Source organism: Myotis brandtii, unplaced genomic scaffold (assembly GCF_000412655.1).
Source record: "Myotis brandtii unplaced genomic scaffold, ASM41265v1 scaffold268, whole genome shotgun sequence".
Taxonomy (NCBI): Eukaryota; Metazoa; Chordata; class Mammalia; order Chiroptera; family Vespertilionidae; genus Myotis; species Myotis brandtii.
In genome coordinates this window covers 1,588,065-1,607,777 of record NW_005360187.1, presented here as the reverse complement: position 1 = coordinate 1,607,777, position 19,713 = coordinate 1,588,065, and the positions used below count along the sequence as shown (strand labels likewise).

Genomic DNA, 19,713 nt, shown 5'->3' with positions numbered 1-19,713 from the left:
GAGAACAGTTCTGAACCTAATGGAAAAGAGGACTGTGATGGATTAGTGATGTCTGTAGTGGGTATAAGAGTGGAGGTAACAACATGATTGACTATTATTTGACATCTTAGGAAGCAACAGCTTCTCAGAGTCACTGTCAAGCCATTTGTGTAGAGGGGTCATGTCCCCAGGACAGGGGATTTTATAACTCAGGTCTCTGTGATGAAATATCCTATGGTCAATTTTCTGGAGGTTCTAACTGTCACTTAACACAACCCAAAATGCAGAGCTTCATTTTCCTAAGGAAAAATTAGTGTTTTTTTGTGCTGAGAAATTTTGACCTTGCTTGGGAGCAGGATGGGGAGAATTTACAAAACGTTTAGATGTAGTAAGTAAGATTTTGGGGTCCCTTTTCTTTTTAAATGAACATGGGTCTATCTATCTGTTTATCTACCTGCCTACCTACCTATTGTTCATCTATCATTAGCACCATTGATATCTATCTATTTTAATAGAGTTTATTTTTTAGAGTGGTTTAAGTTTCACAGCAAAATAGAACAGAGTTCCCATTGAGCTCTTGCCTCCACATATACACAGTCTCCCCGGTTATCAATCCTGCACCAGAGTGGTACATTTATTACAAACAGTGAACCTACATTAATACATCATAATCATCCAAAGCCCATATTTTACATTAGGGCTCACTCTTGGTGTTGTACATTCTATAGGTTTAGACAAATGTATAAAGAAATGTATCCACCATGATGGTATCAAACAGAGTAGTTTCACTGCCTTAGAAATCCTCTGTGTTCCACCTATTCATCCCTCTCCCAGCAACCACTGGTCCTAACCCCTAGCAACTACTGATTCTTTCACTGTCTCCATATTTTTTCCTTTTCAAGTATGTCTTTTGGTGGAATCATACATTATGTAGCCTTTTCATATTGCCTTCTTTCACTTAGTAATATACATTTAAATTTCCTCCATGTCTTTTCATGATTTGATGGCTCATTTCTCTTTAGCATTGAATAATATTCCATTATCTGAATGTATCACAGTTTATTTATGTATTCACCTACTGGAAGACATCTTGGTTGTCTGTATATTTAAAGACATAATGAAATTATAGTGACAGTTCTAAAGAAGTTTGTTTTTGATGATCCTTTTTCTCATTTTTCAGATCTCTGATTGGAGTAATTTTCTGGTACAGACTATGAGCGGAATGCAGTGAAAAATCTGGCCAACAGTGAAAATTTTGGCTTTATCCTCAACTTAGTATAGCATTTCTTCTCTTTAGTCGCACCTCATAATAGAAGAAAAATGTATGGAAGTGCAAGAACAATCACCAATCTGGAAGGGAGCCCTTCCAGATCTCCTCGTTTGCCAAGGTCTCCTCGTTTGGGCCACCGAAGAACAAGTAGTGGGGGAGGTGGAGGAGCGGGCAAGACTCTGTCCATGGAGAATATCCAGTCCCTTAATGCAGCCTATGCTACGTCTGGACCCATGTATCTGAGTGATCATGAAGGGGTGGCTTCGACAACTTACCCAAAGGGCACCATGACTCTGGGAAGGGCCACAAATAGAGCTGTATATGGAGGTCGCGTCACAGCCATGGGGAGTAGTCCCAATATTGCTTCTGCTGGACTTTCCCACACAGATGTCCTTTCTTACACAGATCAACATATAGGTTTGACCAGCTCATCCCATCATCACCACCACCAGGTCCCCTCCATGTTGAGGCAGGTAAGGGACAGCACAATGTTAGACCTTCAAGCCCAGCTCAAGGAACTGCAGAGAGAGAATGAACTCCTTCGGAAAGAGTTAGACATCAAGGACAGCAAGTTGGGGTCTTCCATGAACAGTATCAAGACCTTCTGGAGTCCAGAGCTCAAGAAGGAGAGAGTCTTGAGGAAAGAAGAAGCAGCCCGGATGTCTGTCCTCAAGGAGCAGATGAGGGTTTCCCATGAAGAAAATCAGGTAGGTTATGACTCATCTCAGTGTTTTGCTTTGCAGAAGAAAGTTCGGCATTATCAAACAAGCTCCGACTTAGTATGTGTTTGACTTGGAGACTACAAGAGGGCATAGGAAATATGAGATTACAGCTTGTGACCTCCTTATTTTCCAATGACCTTTTCACACTGTTGTGGAAGAGGGAGGATCAGTTTTCATTGTCTAACTTTGAGACTTGGTTAATTTTGCTTTCTTTTTCAGCAGTTACAACAGCAACTCAGATGTACTTCCTTTGAATAGAAGAGGAAAGTGTTAATTTTTGCAAGAGTAGACATTTAAAAATATTTTTATTGATTTTAGAGAGGAAGGGAGAAGGAGAGAGAGTTAGAAACATCAATGATGAGAGAGAATCATTGATTGGCTGCCTTCTGCATGCTCCCCACTGGGAATCGAACCTGCTACCTGGGCATGTGCCCTGACGCTCAACCACTGAAGCACACTGGCCGGGCAAGAGTAAACATTTTAATAGCAACATTTAGAGGACCACATCTGACCAATGAATTTTTTTTGAAGTATCAGCACTAGAATGAGTGGAGTTTGTTTTCTAAATATCGAACTGAACAAAATTATATAAGTGGTGTTGGGTAGAATGGGCTTGATATGTTAGAGAAACACAACACATTTTTGCCTCATCCATTCAATATTAACCACATGCTATGTGCAAGCCACCTTCAGACTTTTCTTTGATCCCTCTTCCATGTCATAGCAAGATTAGTTTTCCCAGCATCTACCTGCACTTATGCCATTCCCCTGCTTTAAAGCCCTCCATAATTACTCATTGCCTCCAGAATGAAGTCTACTTCTGTGGCTGAGCCTTCCATTGGAAAGCCTGACTAGCCTTTACAGCATTATCTCATACCACCTCCCTCCACATCTCCTAGGCTACCAGAACCACCACGTGGTAATACCTGTACATATTCAGGGTTTCCCACCTCCATAACTTTGCTCTTTCCATTATCTTATACTGGAGGACGTCACAACACCTCCTCTCCCTACCTCTTCCCTTTTAATTCAAGCCAGTCTTGATTTTCATATCCTACCTGTTCTGTGAGGCTCATTTATATGATGCTATTTTCATAAGGGCTTTGGAATCAGACATTCCTGGGTTTAAATCCCAGCCTCACCTTTACGTGGTAGTGAGATAAGTGCTAAGAGATGTGGAATAGGTGGTGCTATGCCATTTGGCTAAAAAAGTTTCCAGATATTTGAGATAATTTAAATTTGGCTAAACTCGTGATTCTCCGATAAGTGATCTTTATATGTTGACTTAAGGTAGTGCTCTGCCTTTCTTAGGGTCATTTGTGGACCCTCCTGTCTGTTTCCCTGGCTTCCAGCCTGTGGAGTCCAAGTACCCATAGAAGCATTTCTAATCTGTCTGAGAATCTGCTGTTTGTTCTGAGTGTGGAAAGCAATCATCTTATCCCTTTGGTTATCTGACAGTCTGCTAGTTTTCAGATGTGCAAATGTGATTTTCAGTTGGAACAGAAAGCCTGTCCTTTACTCCTAATTCAAATTAATGCTCTTCACTGTTATTTATATTTTTGTCTGACTTTGCTAGTTCATGCAAATCCTGTGAACCTGTTACAGCTGTGAGTGTTTCCCAGTCCGATACTGGTTTTCTTCCTTTTTTAGTTGTTTTGGGAAATGGTTACAGAAGTTTAGGAATAATGCATGTAGTGGCAAAATTGAAAGCTGATATCTAAACTTCTATTTTATGCTTTAATCATTAAATGTTTTTGAGCATAGATTTCCCACTTACAGACGTATATTTATTTATCAATTGCATGTTGTGCTACTATGTTAATATACTGTCTTCTATGACATTCACAAAAATTAAGTATGGAAAAGGCAAAGTAAAATAAATAGTATATTGAGGTAAATTTTAATGACACAAAGAACCATTTGACTCCTAGTAAAAACATTTAAAAAATATATTTTCTTGATTTCAGAGAGGGAGAGAGAGATAAAGACATCACTGATGAGAGAGAACTATTGATTGGCTGCCTCCTGCACACCCCGAACTAGGGATCGAGCCCACAGCCCAGGCATGTGCCTGACCAGGAATTGAACCATGACCTCCTGGTTCATAGGTCAACACTAAACCACTGAACCACACCATCCGGGCAGTAAAAAACATATAAAACCCCTTGTTCATTTCATGAGGGTTAGTTCAGTTTAAACTAGGTGACGTTCATAATTCTATTTAACTATCCCACGTTACCCTAAGCTGGAAACAAGTGAAGGGTTGAGGCTGTTCCCATTACCCCTTCCTTGTTCTGGAACCTATATGATCAGAGGCTACCTTGGGTGCTGTGGGTGAGATAGGACTGTGTAACATAGACCCAGTGAAAGCCCCAGTATTAATCTGTATATTAAATATAAGTATAATATAATTATTATTTTTAGGTTAAATATAAAAGGAGGAAGAAACACGGAGAGTGTGAAAAGTCAATTTACTTGCAATATGAGGTAGTATTACAAAGTAAAGAATATTAAGATTGCCAAAAAGCAAGTTACTTAAAAAAACATTGAAGTGCCCCTCCTTTCCCTCTTGGGAAGTCTGTCAGGATCCCTTTTAGGGGTATATGAGTACCTATTGGTCACGATAGGGTAGATCCTGATGCAATAATAATCAAGCTTCAAATCTCAGTGGCTTAACACATCAGAGATTTATTTTGTATTCACCTGAAGTATGAAGCAGGTCAAGTAGCTCTCCTCCAGGCAGTGACTCCAGATCCAGGCTTTCTGCATCTTGGTACATGGTTACAGGAAAGCGAGAGCGCCTGGAAACGGCATATTGGCTTCTCAGTTCCTTGGATTGGAAGAGACACAATTGCAAGGGGCTGGGAGGTGTTGTCCTCTCCTCTTTCCAGGAAGGAGAGTTAGATATGAAGGAGCACTAGAAATTTCTACCAGTGGGATTATTATGTTTGTCAAAAAGTAGAGCTAGATGAAATAAAGTTTGGGGAACAATGCAGACTGCTGCTGCTGCTGCTGTTTCTATTATTACTGCTGCTGCTACCAGCAGACATCTGTTGGGGGCCATTATGTGTTAGGCACTGTGCTTAGAGCTTTGTGTACCTTATCTTATTTAGTATTTGCATCAGTCATCTGAGGTAGGTGCTAGACTTTGTCTCATTTTACGGATGAAAAATAAATGTAGAGAGAATAAGCAGTTTGCCCAAGTTCATACAGCTGATAATTGACAGAGCTGCAATTTTAAGCTTTGGTTTATTTTGCGTCAACATCTAAATCTTAACTTTATGTTCACTACCTTCTTATAGAATCACTGACCTGTAAATAGAATCTTACTATAATAGGAAGATCATACTTCATATAGATTAGACGTAAAAAATGACTATAGACTGTCCCTGACTTATGATGTTTCAACTCATGTTTTTTGACTGTATGATGGTGCAAAAGCAATATGTATTCAGTAGAAGGTGTACTTAGAATTTTGATCTTTTCTTGGGCTACCAATATGTGGGATCATGCTCTGCTGTGATGCTGGGCAGTGGCGGTGAGCTACAGCTCACAGTCAGCCATGCAATCGTAACTGATACTCTACTGTGTGTTCCTGTGTTAGGTGCTTTTGCTCAACCGTAGGCTATTGTAAGTGTTCTGAGCATGTTTAAGGTAGGCTGTGCTAAGCTATGATGTTCGGTAGGTTAGGTGTATGAGATGCATGTTCAGATTGTGATATTTTCAACTTAGGATGGGTTTATCAGGATGTAACCCTAGTGTAAGTTGAGGAGCATCTGTAGTTTTGATAGAATGATTAAGAATGTGATTTAGGTTACTTAGTACTTTCATTCTTAATTAGGACTTTGTTTTTCCTAGAAATGGTTTTTGTTCTGCTTAGAATTTCTACCATTTACTATCACTTACTATAATTTCCCTTTAGAGGAAAAGACATGGATACAGTTTCTGCGTGGGAGAAAAGAATGTAAAAGAGAAGGGGACACGTGATTATGTTTTTTTATCTATAACAATCAAACAGTTCTACCAGAGGGTATTTGGATAATTGGAACTTTAGTAACTGAAATTCAGATGACCTAAGACAATATGAATTGCACTATGTGAATAGAAATGGGAGGCAGGCCCATTACTGAGTGAAGGTGAGAAAGCTAGAATGCTCATGTTTATGGTATTTATAGTTCTGTGAATTTAATACTCATTAGCATAGACCTTTTATCCTTATGCACAGTGTTGTTGAGGGTTCCCACTCATCAGTTCTTTTGCAGTAGATTTTGAAGTTGTAGTGGTTCTTTCCAAGGGAGCTGAATCCAACTCCAGATCTAAGGGAGGATGTTGCATGCCCTTCCTGTGTTACAAGAAACACTGGACTGTTTGAAACCTTGGAGCCAGTGGTAGGTGGCTGTGACAAAATTTCTCCTGTGCCAAGGGATGATGCTACTCAGGTTTCTGGATGGATATTATACTCCAAAGCCCCTCCACCCCTAGGCTTTCTCCAAGGCCCTACTTCTCAGCCATACAGAGCTGCACGAGTAGAAATGCATTTGTGACTACTAAGAGTTACAGTACTGGCATTTGGAATCTGGCTTGTTTGTATGAACCAGATTGCATGGATGCAGAGTTATCCCTATGCTTTCTGCTTCATGATGTTCTTTCCTGAATGGAAGAAGCATGGGGTGGTGTATTATGACAGCTAATTCTTTGGAATGGAATGAACACATAGTCCATGCTCTCAGTATCACACCAGTAGGTTGATTTGGAGAGCAGTGAGGAGAAAAAATTTAGAATGGATGTTTGGCTGCCACTTGAGACAGCCCCTTAATATTTTAATAGCCTGTGTGGGGTTGGGGGTGGAAGAATGCAACTACATGGGTGTAAAGGAACCCAATTTTCTTTAAAAGGTTATATGGTTGTTTTTTTTCTTGACAGCTCCATTCTATTTACTTGTATGATGGAGATCAGAGAGAGAAAACATGGTAGAGAATAAATTTACAGAAAGTTAAAGGGACTTATATCTTACAGCTTGGCGCATATAACTTATTGACTTTTCAGATTCTTGGATATTTTATGCAATTATTAGTTTTGTATTTTTAATGGATTATTTTTTCCAAATTAGGTGTACCTAAAACAATATTTAAACATTTCCCTAAGTTGTGCATGGCTAGCCAAGGATCTGCATGAATATAAATAGCATCACACACTGGGAGATTGTACTAGATTTAATATTTATCCGTCTCATGTGTGCAGAAGTGGGACAAGGTCATTGGGAAACGTAACCTAAGAAGTGTAAGTAAGCCCGTCTGGGGAATGCTACGGCTTTTAAGCAATGGTTATGTGATAATTTCTATTTCTGGCTTAACACAATAGGAAATAATCTACTCTAAATCGATATTAATATGGGGTTTTGAGCTACTTGCAATATATGACTTGATTCTCATTCTGAGAGTGTAACTTGAAAAGGTCAAGCTAGATCACATTTCTGTGTTTCCTTTATTATTAGTTTCTCTCTTATTTGTATAATTGCAGGGTCATTTCAATAGGGGTCATTCAATTCTGTTTTAAAATAGTTATTTCATTGTGAGTGTCCAGATATGAAGAGTTGTACCAATTGGAAATGGGTGATAGAATCCATTCTCTCTCCTGTTGAGAAGGTGGTGAGGCAGCTATCTTATGAAGGGCCAGTTGACAGTTAAATGCCACTGCAAGTCACCTTGAGCACTGAACGTTTGTGAAACCAAGGGCTCTGCCCTTGAGTGTCAGGTCCCCTCAGGTTTGTAGGTAGGACTTAAACAAATTCACTGCTCAAACAGACCTATCTTATCCCTGTGCCTTCTTCCAGGCTCCATTCCTTCTACTACTCTGTCTGAGATCCATGCATCCCTCAAAGCCAATATTTCCAAAGTGTGTCTGGGGAAATAGCATTTTCCAAAGAGGATTCTCTGGTCAAATAAACCTGAGATGTAATAGGCTAGATAGTCCTGTCCTAAGGACTATCCTAAGGACAAAATCATAATGCATATGTTATGGGTTAAATTGTATCTCCCCAGAAAGATATGTTGGATTCTTAATCCCCATTAACTCAGAATGTGACTTTATTTAGAGATAGGGTCTTTACAGAGGTAACCAAGTAAAAGTGAGGTCATTAGGGTGGGCCCTAATTCAGGGGAATTTAGACACAGACACAGACATGCACAGAGGGAAGAGTATACAGAGACAGGTTGAAGACAGTCATCTGCACACCAAGAGAGGGGCCTGGAACAGAGCCTTCCCTCATAGTCCTCAGAAGGAATCAACCCTGCTGACATCTTGATCTCTAACTTCTAGCCTCTAGAACTGAGACAATAAATTTCTGTTGTTTAAGCCACCCAGTTTGTGGCACTTTATTATGGCAAAACTAATACAACATATCAGCATGTGAAATGCTCTGACTCTTGCAATTAAAAATGTTTATTAAAGTTTTTTAAGCCAGTAATTTCCCAAACTTACTTGACTATGAAACGTTATCTTAAGCAGTAATGCTGTGTAACTTGCCATCCCAAAACTAATTGGCTAAAAAAGACAAGCATTTATCTCTCCCTCACATATTTGCCGGTTGGCTGCAACTTCGCTGGGTAGGTCTGGACTCAGGGCACCAGGCTCTAGTCTGTAAGTTGGTTTCAGTTATGACAATGTCTTCTTCTCACAGCAGCAGCTACTTAAGGTTTCATATTCTCATGGTGGATCGCAGACATCAGGTGTCCAACCAAACCCCACAAACATATTTAAAGCCTTTGTTTGCATCATATCCACTAACATTCTGTTGCCTAAAGCATGTTACATGACCAAGGCCAAAGTTAGTGAGGTCAGCGAAATCTACTCCCTGCCAAAGCAGAGAGGGGGTGGAATAATCAAGTGTGTGGCAAATAAAACTCAAATAAAACCCAAGTGGAAATCTGGGAGATTCTGGGAAAGCTTTTGTTTTCTTGATAAAAGGCATGTCACCGGCAATGCTTCCTTCTCCTTCTTCCTGTCTTGAGTGCCGATGTGATGCTTGCAGCTGTGTCATCTGTATAGTAACCATGGAAGAGAGACCGAGATGAGCACAGATACACGTGCCCTGCTATCTCTGAGCAGTGCACCAGCACCTGGAGTGGCTGCCGCCAGACCTCTAGTCACGTGAGAAAATAAACCCCTAATTGTTTAAGTCCCTGTTGGTTGGATATTCTGTTACTTGCAGCTCAATACCTTCCTAACTGATAAAACATAGAAAACCATTAATTGATAAGTGTTACTAATAATAATTACTGGCCGTAAAACAGGTGCATTTCAGGAGGTGAAATGAGATCTTAAAGGACTTTACACATCAGAATGAAGAAATCTACTTACTAATTATATTAAGCAATATTTCAAAGTAGTGACACAAATGCTACTCAAAAGCCCGAATAAGAAAAAAGGAATTTATTAGTTTCTGTAATTAAATTGCCGGAAGGCTTAGGTGTGGAGCTTGGGGTTGACTAAACCCAGGGCCTCAAACTGTAGCAGGATTATGGGTCTCCCCATTGCTTCATCTCTGGTTCTCGGTGTCTGCCTCTATGTGCAAGCCTCATTTTCTCCTTCATGTGGTGGACTGTCTTGGCTGCCAGTACCACAATGGAAGGGTTAAGGGATCCCTATGTCTTCACTTCCTGCTTGGATAATTTATGGAAGGATTTGGTCCTGCCTGAGTTATATCCTGCCTCCAGACTTGGTGAGTGCATGTGGCAGGGATGGGGACAGGTATGTGAAAAGGGGTTACTGTGACTGGTGACCCTATTAGAACAGCAGGCATTGGGAGAGGAGCAGTTTTCAAAGTTACTGAGATGAGGAGTGAAGGGATACTCTGGGACAAACACAGATGTCCGCTGCACTGGCTTGAGCTGTGCTTGGTCACTCTCTTTCTCCGAATGGTTTAAGGCCTTGTAAGTCCTATCAAGAGACCTGAGAAATTAAGAAGTCAATCGTATGTCATATCTGTGTATATGTTTTCATTTAAACTCTGGTGTGAAATGTGTGTGTCTTATGTGTATTTTTCCCAATGTTACATAGGTACATGGATTTGGAACTGGATAATATGAACTAATTTAGCACCATAACATAACTTGGAATGTTGAATCTTAGAAGGAGCAAAAAAAGTGTCCATCTTCCTCATCTTGACATAGTCTTCTTCAGCTTTTCAGAGAATTGTAGCTTTTGTCTACCTTTCCAGAAAGGTGGAAAAACTTTGGTTCAGATTTAGGCAGTGATCTACTTAGACTAAAACCACAATTGTAATGCCTTTCATGGGGAGGTAAAAACTTCCTTTGGTTCTGAAGATAGATGAGATGGCACTGAGCCAACAGTTGATTTCTTTGTTTGCCAGAGTGTAGGAGAATGATTTGAAGTGAACTATATGTCTTTGTCACAGATGTCAGCTGGTTTTTGCTTCAGTAATCTCTTGCAGTCAGCCCTAGGATCAGCCATGTGCATTGTATTAGTAGCCTTAGAGATTTTTATTCCCAGGTTTTCTTACGAAAGACTTGGCTAATGGGAGGAAAATAAACATTCTTGTACGTTGGACCTTGGGAGAGCTAAATGACTTCCATGTTCCATTTTCTCTCTGGATCACTTTATTTTGGCTATGGAAGAGCAACAGCTCACAACCAAAGAAAACATTGTGGAATATTTCAGTGAGATTTTAGACTCACTTGTGCCAAAGACACTTATTGAAACCGAGCTCTAGGAGGGGAAGGCAGAGGGAGTGGTCACCCCCAAAGCATTCACTGCCTGATACAATTCCCTACAGACAACATCCTCAGAGGATTTTAAGAAGCAAGTCTATGTTGACAGGAGCAAGAGTAACAGAGTGATTTTATCGCCAGAGCAGATGGGGTGGGTTCTGAACCTGGCCTCTTCTGGCCAGAGTGCAATTTCGGTTTCTATAATTAGTTGCAGGTGGAGCTCTTGTGTTGTTGTTTTGGAGTCCACTGACATCTGTGTGCAAATTCCCACCATCCCCAGTTGGCATTTGGACTCAATAAGTGGTTTGGCTTTGCAGGAATATAGAAAATTGTAAATCTATTTTACACACACACACACACACACACACACACACACAGCTGCTGCAAAGGTCAGGTTCGGAAAGCTGTGGAAAGCATTTTAAGAAGTTTGGGAAGTAGGCTTTAGGCAGAATGTGGGCATGCAGCCAAGAGCTGGGGCAGCCTGACAAACATAATTCTGGCACGTGCCATTCCCCACCCTTCCCCCCTCCCGGTTTCTTTGAGAAGCCAGCATTTGATTATATCTTGGAAGTGATATGCAGCCATTTTGTTTTTTAGCAGGAATATTCTGTAGAGAAGTAAAGACTGAGCCGCTACTTTATATCTCACAAACCCATAGTTGCGCTTGTACAATCTAGTTTGACTACAGGTATATTGGTCAAATTAACTTAGTGATTCTCAATTACTGGGACAATTTTGCCTCTCAAGAAACATTTGGCAATGTCTGGACACATTTTTGTTTTTTGAAACTGGGTGGGATATGCTACTGGCATCTACTGGGTAGAAACCAGGGATGCTGCAAACATCCTACAATGAATAATAGAACAGAGTGTCAGTTTGTACAAGGCTGAGAAGTTTTGAGTTAATTGGATGATTACTGTATCTTCATTTTTCTTCATAGTTTGCCTGTACTCAATTCTTTCACTTTGTAAAGTGATAATCAAAATGTATCTATGGTGGGTTGAGGGGCTGGGATTTCAAAAGATGGGAGAGGGGTTGGGAGGGATGGGTGAAAAAGGTGAAGGAATTAAGAAGTACAAATTGGTAGTTACAGAATAGTCACAGGGATATAAAATACAGCATACAGTCAATATTATTGTAATAACTATGTATGGTCAGATGGGTACTAGATTTGTCGGGGTGATCACTACATAAGTTATATAAATGTCCAATCACTGGATTATACACCTGAAACTAATATAACATTGGATGCCAACTGTAATTGAAAAATAAAAAAATTATTAAAAATGTATACATTTATTTAAAAATAATGACATAAAAGATAAAACCTATTTCATGATTTTGAGGAAAGGAATTAATTGTGAATGACTAAAAAAACCCCAAAACCTTGACCTGGACTATCACACATGAATCTTCATACACCTTGAATTCTTTTAGAACTAGACATTTGGTAAATAGAGATCAATCTTACAAGGAAATGAACAACCCTTTAAGGAAATGAAAACTGTTTTTAAACCTATTATTTCCTCATACTGTCATTTATTTTTTATGGTGTGTTTTTTTGGTCCATGTTTGACATTGATCTTGAAAGCGGGGGGAGAATAAACATTTTGTTTTTTATTTATTGAATTTGTTGGGGTGACATTGGTTAATAAAATTATTTAGGTTTCAGGTATATAGTTTTATAAGACATCATCTGTATATTGTATTATGTGTTCAACACCTCAAGTCTCCTTCCATCACCATTTGTCTCCCTAACTCCCTTTCCTTCTGGTAATCACCATACTGTTGTCTGTGTCTATGAGGTTTTTTTTCCCTCTTTTCTTTTTCTTAAAGAGAATAAGCATTTTTGAGCCCCTACTAGGTGCCTGGAATTTACTAGTTGCTTTCTGTGTGTGAGAGCACAACAGCCTTGCAAGACACGTGCCATCACTGTTTATCGATGAGAAACAAGGCAGAGATTAAGTGGCCTGCCTGAGGTTTCACCATTAGGTATAGTTGGATTTGAATCTAGGTATGCTTAGCCCCAAAATTGTGTTCTTTTCACTGTTTTGAAGAGAACACACAGATTTACCTGAAAAGCAGAGAATTTGGTGCTGAAATGGAAGGCCTAGTATAGAGTGGAAGTCGCAGTGCTGCCCGACAATATCTTCAGGATGCTGTCAAAGAGGCACGCAGAAAGGGTGGGAAGCAAGAATGAGGAAGGAAGCACATTGCTGGGCGCAGCAGAGGAGAGAGGGGCAAGCAGGAAGGAGCAAATGCATTCTTGTCAAGCAAATGAACAGAGGAGAATGCCAAATGAACACTCCTATCTTGGAAACCTGTCCAGAAGGACAGGAGAAGCAACTTCATGACTGACTGGAAAATTAAAACCACAGCAGAGAAATGAGAGAGATTATTGCTCAGGATGCTTCATTAAAGATCCAGCAGATTCTTTAGGTAGTCATGACTTTGATAAATTCACTGGATTCACAGAGCAGAGCTTTAAGGATGGGGAAGCTCTTTATTATGGATTATTGGACTTTATTGAAGATGATCTCATTAATTCAGTTAGAATTCTTTCTGACTTTGCCTCCAACCACAGGAACTTCAGGGCACATAAATTGCCTCCTGGCCTAAGAGTCCCTCAACTGGCACCTCTCAGCTTCCTCTTCAGGTGGTTTCTGACCTCACTGGGTGGTCACACCCATTCAGGATTTGTCTTTTGGGTTGTTTCAAATCTTGTGTCTCAAAGTCAGGTCTTCCCCTCTTGGGTGCCAGCATTCCTGATTTCCTTCTCTCCCATCAACTTCCCTATGAAACCTCTTTGTCCTCTTTGAGAATCCAACTCATTCATTTACTAATCCATTCAATTACTTTTTGTTTAAGAGAGAATATAGTAACTGCAAGTAGTAAAAACCCATTCAAGCATGTTGAAGGAAAAGAAGGGATTTACTAGGAACATATAAGAGTTCCTCTCAGACCTTAAGGGTAGGAAGGGTAGGTGTTTTGGGGGGCTAGAATAAAATCATTTGGAAAATAGCAATTATGACAAAATCAGTCTCTCTCTCTCTGTTTTCTCTCTTGCTATGTGTTTATATGTGGCTTGTGAAAAAGTGGCCACTCAAGGAAAGCATGTGTCTTTTCTATTCAAGTGCTCATTGGAGTCTGCCTAGAGTTGCTCTCTTTCAGTTTCAAATTCAGAGAACCAAGAATCTGATTGGCCAGCTTGAATCCCAGGTCTGTTCTAGGTCCAGTTAGCTGTGGCCAAGAGAGTCATGGGATCCATTTCCCACCCCTCCAACCCCCACAGCAGAGCTATGGAAAGAGACTCTGAAAAAGAGGCATGATGGGTAGAATCTCTAGCAATAGAGCTTGTGGGTAGGTGGGTAGGAGGAAAGGGCAGCCATTGCCAGGAAACATGTTTGTGTAACACATAATTGGGAGCTTGCCTTATTTCAGTTATTAGGAAGACCAAGATCAATCAAAGAAAGTTAGCTACTCTCACCTGTCTATACCTAGGTATTTCAACAGCAACTTCAGGAGCCTTCTGGAATCTCTTGATTTTCACACCCACCTTGTCAACCCCTACTGCTGATTGTGCCCAATGGAGAAATTCTGGAAGTGGTATTCACTAACACCAGGATTAATTCATGCTGTCTTATCTTAGTGGCTCTCTTATATGTCAGATTGCATCCTCCATAAACATCTTAAAATCTCCACTTTTTATAAACTCCCTTAGACTTGGTTCTCCATGATGGATGATATTATGATGCTAGTTAGGATTTGCTACTTTTAGAACTAGGCATGTTTCTGAAATCTTCATATAAAATTTATAGAAGATCCCAAGGAATACTGAAACCAGTAGAAATAAGTAAATATACGAGTTACAAAGTTGAACAATGCACATAATGACCAATTAGAAATTGCTCAAATTCTTAAATGCAGCAAGTAATAAATGAAATGTGGTTTATCAGATTTTAAAAATTTCACCCTGTGGTTTTTAATTTTGGGGGTCATGTGCTCTTTGAGCATATGAAAACTTTGTCATTTTCCCTAAAAAAGTGTGCATAACTGAATTGTAACTTCACTTCCTTACCCGTGCTCTGAATCCCAAGGGCATCTAAGAATATTTAGGTATTGCATTAATATTGCATGTGTATTAGGCATAAGTAGTTCCTAGTACTTAATGAAATGAATGAGCTTTTGGTAATGTGAGACATGTTTTCAGCTCACTACTATTCAATTTGTGCTGAGAAGTAGGGGACATGTGCCAGGATTTTGGGGATAGTTAAAAGGTGTGTACATCAGTACGGTGAAAACTTATAGACTATTAGGTATTGCATTAATATTGCATGTGTATTAGGCATAAGTAGTTCCTAGTACTTAATGAAATGAATGAGCTTTTGGTAATGTGAGACATGTTTTCAGCTCACTACTATTCAATTTGTGCTGAGAAGTAGGGGACATGTGCCAGGATTTTGGGGATAGTTAAAAGGTGTGTACATCAGTACGGTGAAAACTTATAGATAGACTGCACCACATTCACTAAATGTATTCAAGTAGAAATTACTAGAGGTGCTAGATTCTAGTTCACCCGCCAGAATAAGTTACCTTAAAAGAGTTTGCATAGTGTTGGGTGTCATAGTAAGGTACATGTTTAAATATTTTCATTAGGGATTTCTAGTTCATCATGTTTGTCTTGGGGCCCTTAAATTCCCAATTCACCTCTGTTAATTCTATTTTACTTCTTTGTAATTGCAAATAAAATCGAACACTGTAAATTAAATTATGCTGTAGGCATTTGTGATAGAGCAAGGAACAAAAGATTTTGGGTTACATGGGTACCTGCTGTGTTCCTATTTATATGCTAAGGGCTGAAGAAGACTTTGAAGAGTTGTCCCCTTACTGTCTAGTGAAAATCATTAGAGACCCATTTCTTTTATCTACTAGTATATAGAACGTGAATAAGGAACACAGCAGTGATAGACCTAGTTTTTGATGGACAATTGACTCTACCTTGGAACTTTACGAGAGCATGAAGTTTGAGCTTGCCAAATTTACTTACCTTTCTGAGAGTAGCCCTTGATGTGAGCTTTCTTTTCTGTAGAAACCTAGCCAGAGTCCAGGAGAGTGGATACAGCATCCTCCCAGGACCAGCCAGGGTAGGGCTTCTGGAAGGGATTGAGGAAGGCTGGGGCTCCTGACTTTCTCAGGCAAGCATATGAGACTGTCCCATTGAGCACACCCATGTCACTAAAGTATGTTTCCTTGATAAGAATAAAAATGTTCAGTATAGCCCAGTGGTCAGCAAACTCTAGTCAACAGAGCCAAATATCAACAGTACAACGATTGAAATTTCTTTTGAGAGCCAAATTTTTTAAACTTAAACTATATAGGTAGGTACATTGTTATTAACTTAATTACGGTACTCCTAAGCTGGCCTTTGCTAAAAACGTCCTCAATCTGATTGAGGTATGTTCGCTGAGGTCGACCCCTTCCAACTCTCCCATCCACACTCGTCTTGTATACTTGTTTCGTCTGTCTCCTTTCCGAAAACCGACTTCTGCGCAGGGGCCATGAAGTTTCAATCGCACTGTACGGGCGCTCCCGCATGTGGTATTTTGTGGAAGAGCCACACTCAAGGGGCCAAAGAGCCGCATGGGGCTCGCGAGCCGTGGTTTGCCGACCACTGGTATAGCCCATAAAAAACTTCCTACATGTACTCTAAGTGAAATAATGATCTTTCAAATACTGTGCTGAAGGGCTTGCATATGGTATCTCATTTAATCCACATGATGACCCTGTGAAGTAGATACTGTTAATGATATCACTATTTTATATGTGAGCAAGGCAATGCTAGAGGGGAAGTTACTTGTCCAAGGTTACACAAGGTTACAGTTAGCAAGTGGCAGAGCTGGGGTTGAGCCCATGCAGAGTTAGTCCTCAAAGTCAGGGTTAACTCTAGTAGAGAGAGAGAGAGAGGAGAAAGAGAAATTGACCCATGAAGGTCACTCAAAGTCAGGGTTAACTCTAGTAGAGAGAGAGAGAGGAGAAAGAGAAATTGGCCCATGAAGGTCATTTTTGTTGAGAGAGAGAGAGAGAGAGAGAGAAGAGGTCATCTTCAAACTGTCATCACTGGATACACAAGTATTTTTGTGATATGCCAAGGAGGTACCATATCACAATCTTGAGAACAGTTTCTCCTTATTGTCTTGTTCTCTCTTCTTTATAGTGTCATTGGAATTAGAATATCCTGCTCTTGAAACCAAATTTAGATGAACTTCTTGGGGGTGGCTAGGAGAGTTTCTCCACTGAAGTATAGACCCCCTTAGCTGAATCCAAGCCAGTTCATGTTGATTTGCAGATGGCTGCTCTGGAAAACTTGGGGCCATAGCTAGAAAAAGGGGAAGACTCACATTACATTTTCTGGTAGGCTGCATTAAAATATTTTCTGTGGCATAAGGTGGAAACTAAATTTTTGTATCTCTATAGGGAGTAATAGAGGAAAAAAGTGACAGTGACTTTCCAGTAAATATTATTATCTGATCCCTCAGGAAAGACAAACTTTCCAGTTGCCCAAAGAAGATCACATGGCCTCCAGGTCTAGATAGACTGATCCAACCAGCCAAAATCCTGAGGACTCAGAGGAAGTGATTTATTGATTAATTGATTTGTGTAGACTTGGGCCTCTTTTGCTCATCTGTGCCTACTGAATTCATCTGCTGCATCAGCTCTGTCTAGCTTAAACTCTTATAAATGACACTTTAGTAGTTTATATCGAAAGAATAGTCTCCCAAATCAAGTTCTCTAACTCAAATACCTCCACTGGCCTTTAGATGTAACTCCCACTTTCCAATGGAGACATCACTGGTGCTCCCCAAGGGGTTCAAACAAGGTAATGACTGAATGGCTGAAATGGATTAAGTCAACAAACATTGAACCTGTGTGTGCTGAAGGTATGGTAATAGACAAAAATTCCTGCCTTTGTGGAGCTTCCGTTTTACTGTGGGGAAACGAAAGAAGTCAAAGGATTTGAGCTCGGACCACTGGGGAGACTCAGGAAGGGAGAGATCAGGAGTCTGGTTCTTTGATCATGTTTTGTTGCAAAGCCTCACTGATCCAGGTGGTGAGGCAAAGTCGGGTTTGGTGGAATGGGCTTTCTCATGGCCTCTGCCAGGGCATTATTATGGACTGAAGAGGGTGGATATTAGGCTGCAGTGGGTTGGAAGTGGTAATGTTGATTTTTATACTCTTCCTGCAAGGAGCTTAGCTTGAAAGAGTGGTAACTGGAGAGGGATGTGGAGTTTGAGGAAATATCCTTTCACTAATGTGTGACATACTTGACCACATTTTTAACTTGTAGGGAATGGGCTGGTAGAGAGAGGGGTTATTGGTGGAAAAAAGTCACAGAGAAAGAAGGTAAGGTCAGCCTTGGGGATGGGGTAAGGTTTCTCTTCCTCAGATCCAGGGAGGAGGTAGTTAGAAAAGGTCCAGATAGAGACCTTACTAGTTGTGGAGTGAAAGAAGTACCTTTTAACCTAAGGAGACTGGTTTATAAAAAAGAGAAAGCCACAGACTAAGAATTAACTTAGACTTGAATTCGATGCCAAATAGGATGTGATTTTGGCCAAATTGCCTCTTTTCCCTGGACCTCAGTTTTTCCTGCCGCATCGCTGAATAAAATGGTCTCAAAGGTGTATGTTGGCTGAAACATGCCACACTTCTAAGCTACTTGAATTTTTTTAGGAAATTCAGAGTGCCCTGATGGTGCAAACTGTCAGTGTTACGCGACTCGCGAGTGCGATTTGATGGGGGCATGGGGCTACGATGGGGCAGGTGTGGTTGCAGCAGGCCAGGGTCGACATGTTGGCAGTTCAGTTTGATGTGTTGGTGGTTTCATTCACGTGTTACTGATGGGCTGCGTTGCTTGCTGTGGGATGACACAGTTAGCCTGTTATTCTGTTTTGTTGAGACAGGAGCCACCAGCATATCCCAGGAGAAATTTTACAAGTAAAGGCTAATTTTACTTTTGCTGTTGATGGCATTTCTCAGCTGTACTAATTAGCATCCTGATAGAAATACTGTAGAAATATACTCCATGCTCCCAAGAGTGCAGAGGGGAAAAGAGATTCTTAAGTAATCCAAGAAGGGCTTTTACCTGTGGATCACAGAGCTACAGCGCTTCCTTAGTCATGGCTTTCTTATGACTAAGATGCTCTGGCTTAAATAGGAATTCTGTGTTTGCTTTGCTTTTTGTTTTCAGACTATTCTATTCCCTATTTGATGTCAATTGCAAATAAAAATTATTTTAGAAAGGAAGATGATAGTTATGCATTGAATGTTGTGTCAGTTTTTTAAGGTATTTTGTAAGTTTGGGAATTATGTCTTGCTTTCTCCCTTAGTTCCTTAATATCTGGCTATTCTTCCATCCATCCATCTATCCATCTATCCACTTATTAAAAATTATATCCCTGAATAATAGCAGTTGTTGGTAAATAACTGAAATGAAACACACAAGTATGTATAAAGCCAAGGCCTCTTGGCCTTTATGAGGCCAGGAGGACTAGATCTAATTCTCATTCTGCCACAAGTTGGCTGTGTGACATTGGGAATGAGTTAGCATGTGAAAACCTGGATTTCTGAATTTTCTTAAACACCAGCCAGATGGTAGCCCTGAACCCAGTGAGCTGGAGCTAAGCAGCTGTTGCTTGCCTTAAGACCTCCTGTTGGATATTTTGTGGGATGTTGTCTCTCTGGGGTGCTCTAGTCCACCCCTTGGTTGACAACGTTCATTCTTAGTTTGAAGATTAAAAAAAAGGTGAACAATTTCAAATTCCAGATGTTAGAAAAATATGTGCATCTTGTGGCCCCAAAGTCTTGGGTGAGAATCCTGACTCTACCTGTGGGAGGGGGTTGTGGTGTCACCTTAATCATTCTCTTGACCTCAAGGAATTTATGAGCCACTTACACAGGATTGGAAATGGAAAAGGACCTCCTTTTGGATATTTGGGGAAAGGGAAATGCATAAGGC

At 40.3% G+C, this 19,713-nt stretch overlaps 1 protein-coding gene across 12 annotated transcripts in view; it reads left to right on the top strand.

Annotated features, from left to right (window-relative positions):
- Positions 1 to 1,167: 1,167 nt before the first annotated feature.
- Positions 1,168 to 19,713, top strand: part of ERC2 (ELKS/RAB6-interacting/CAST family member 2) — an 846,554-nt gene continuing 828,008 nt past the window's right edge. For all 12 annotated transcript variants that reach the window (XM_014541327.1, XM_014541320.1, XM_014541325.1 and 9 more), the window contains exon 1: positions 1,168 to 1,956. In XM_014541327.1, coding sequence (XP_014396813.1) covers positions 1,300 to 1,956 — 657 coding nt within the window. In that variant the 5' untranslated portion in view covers positions 1,168 to 1,299. The remainder of the gene's footprint in view (positions 1,957 to 19,713) is intronic.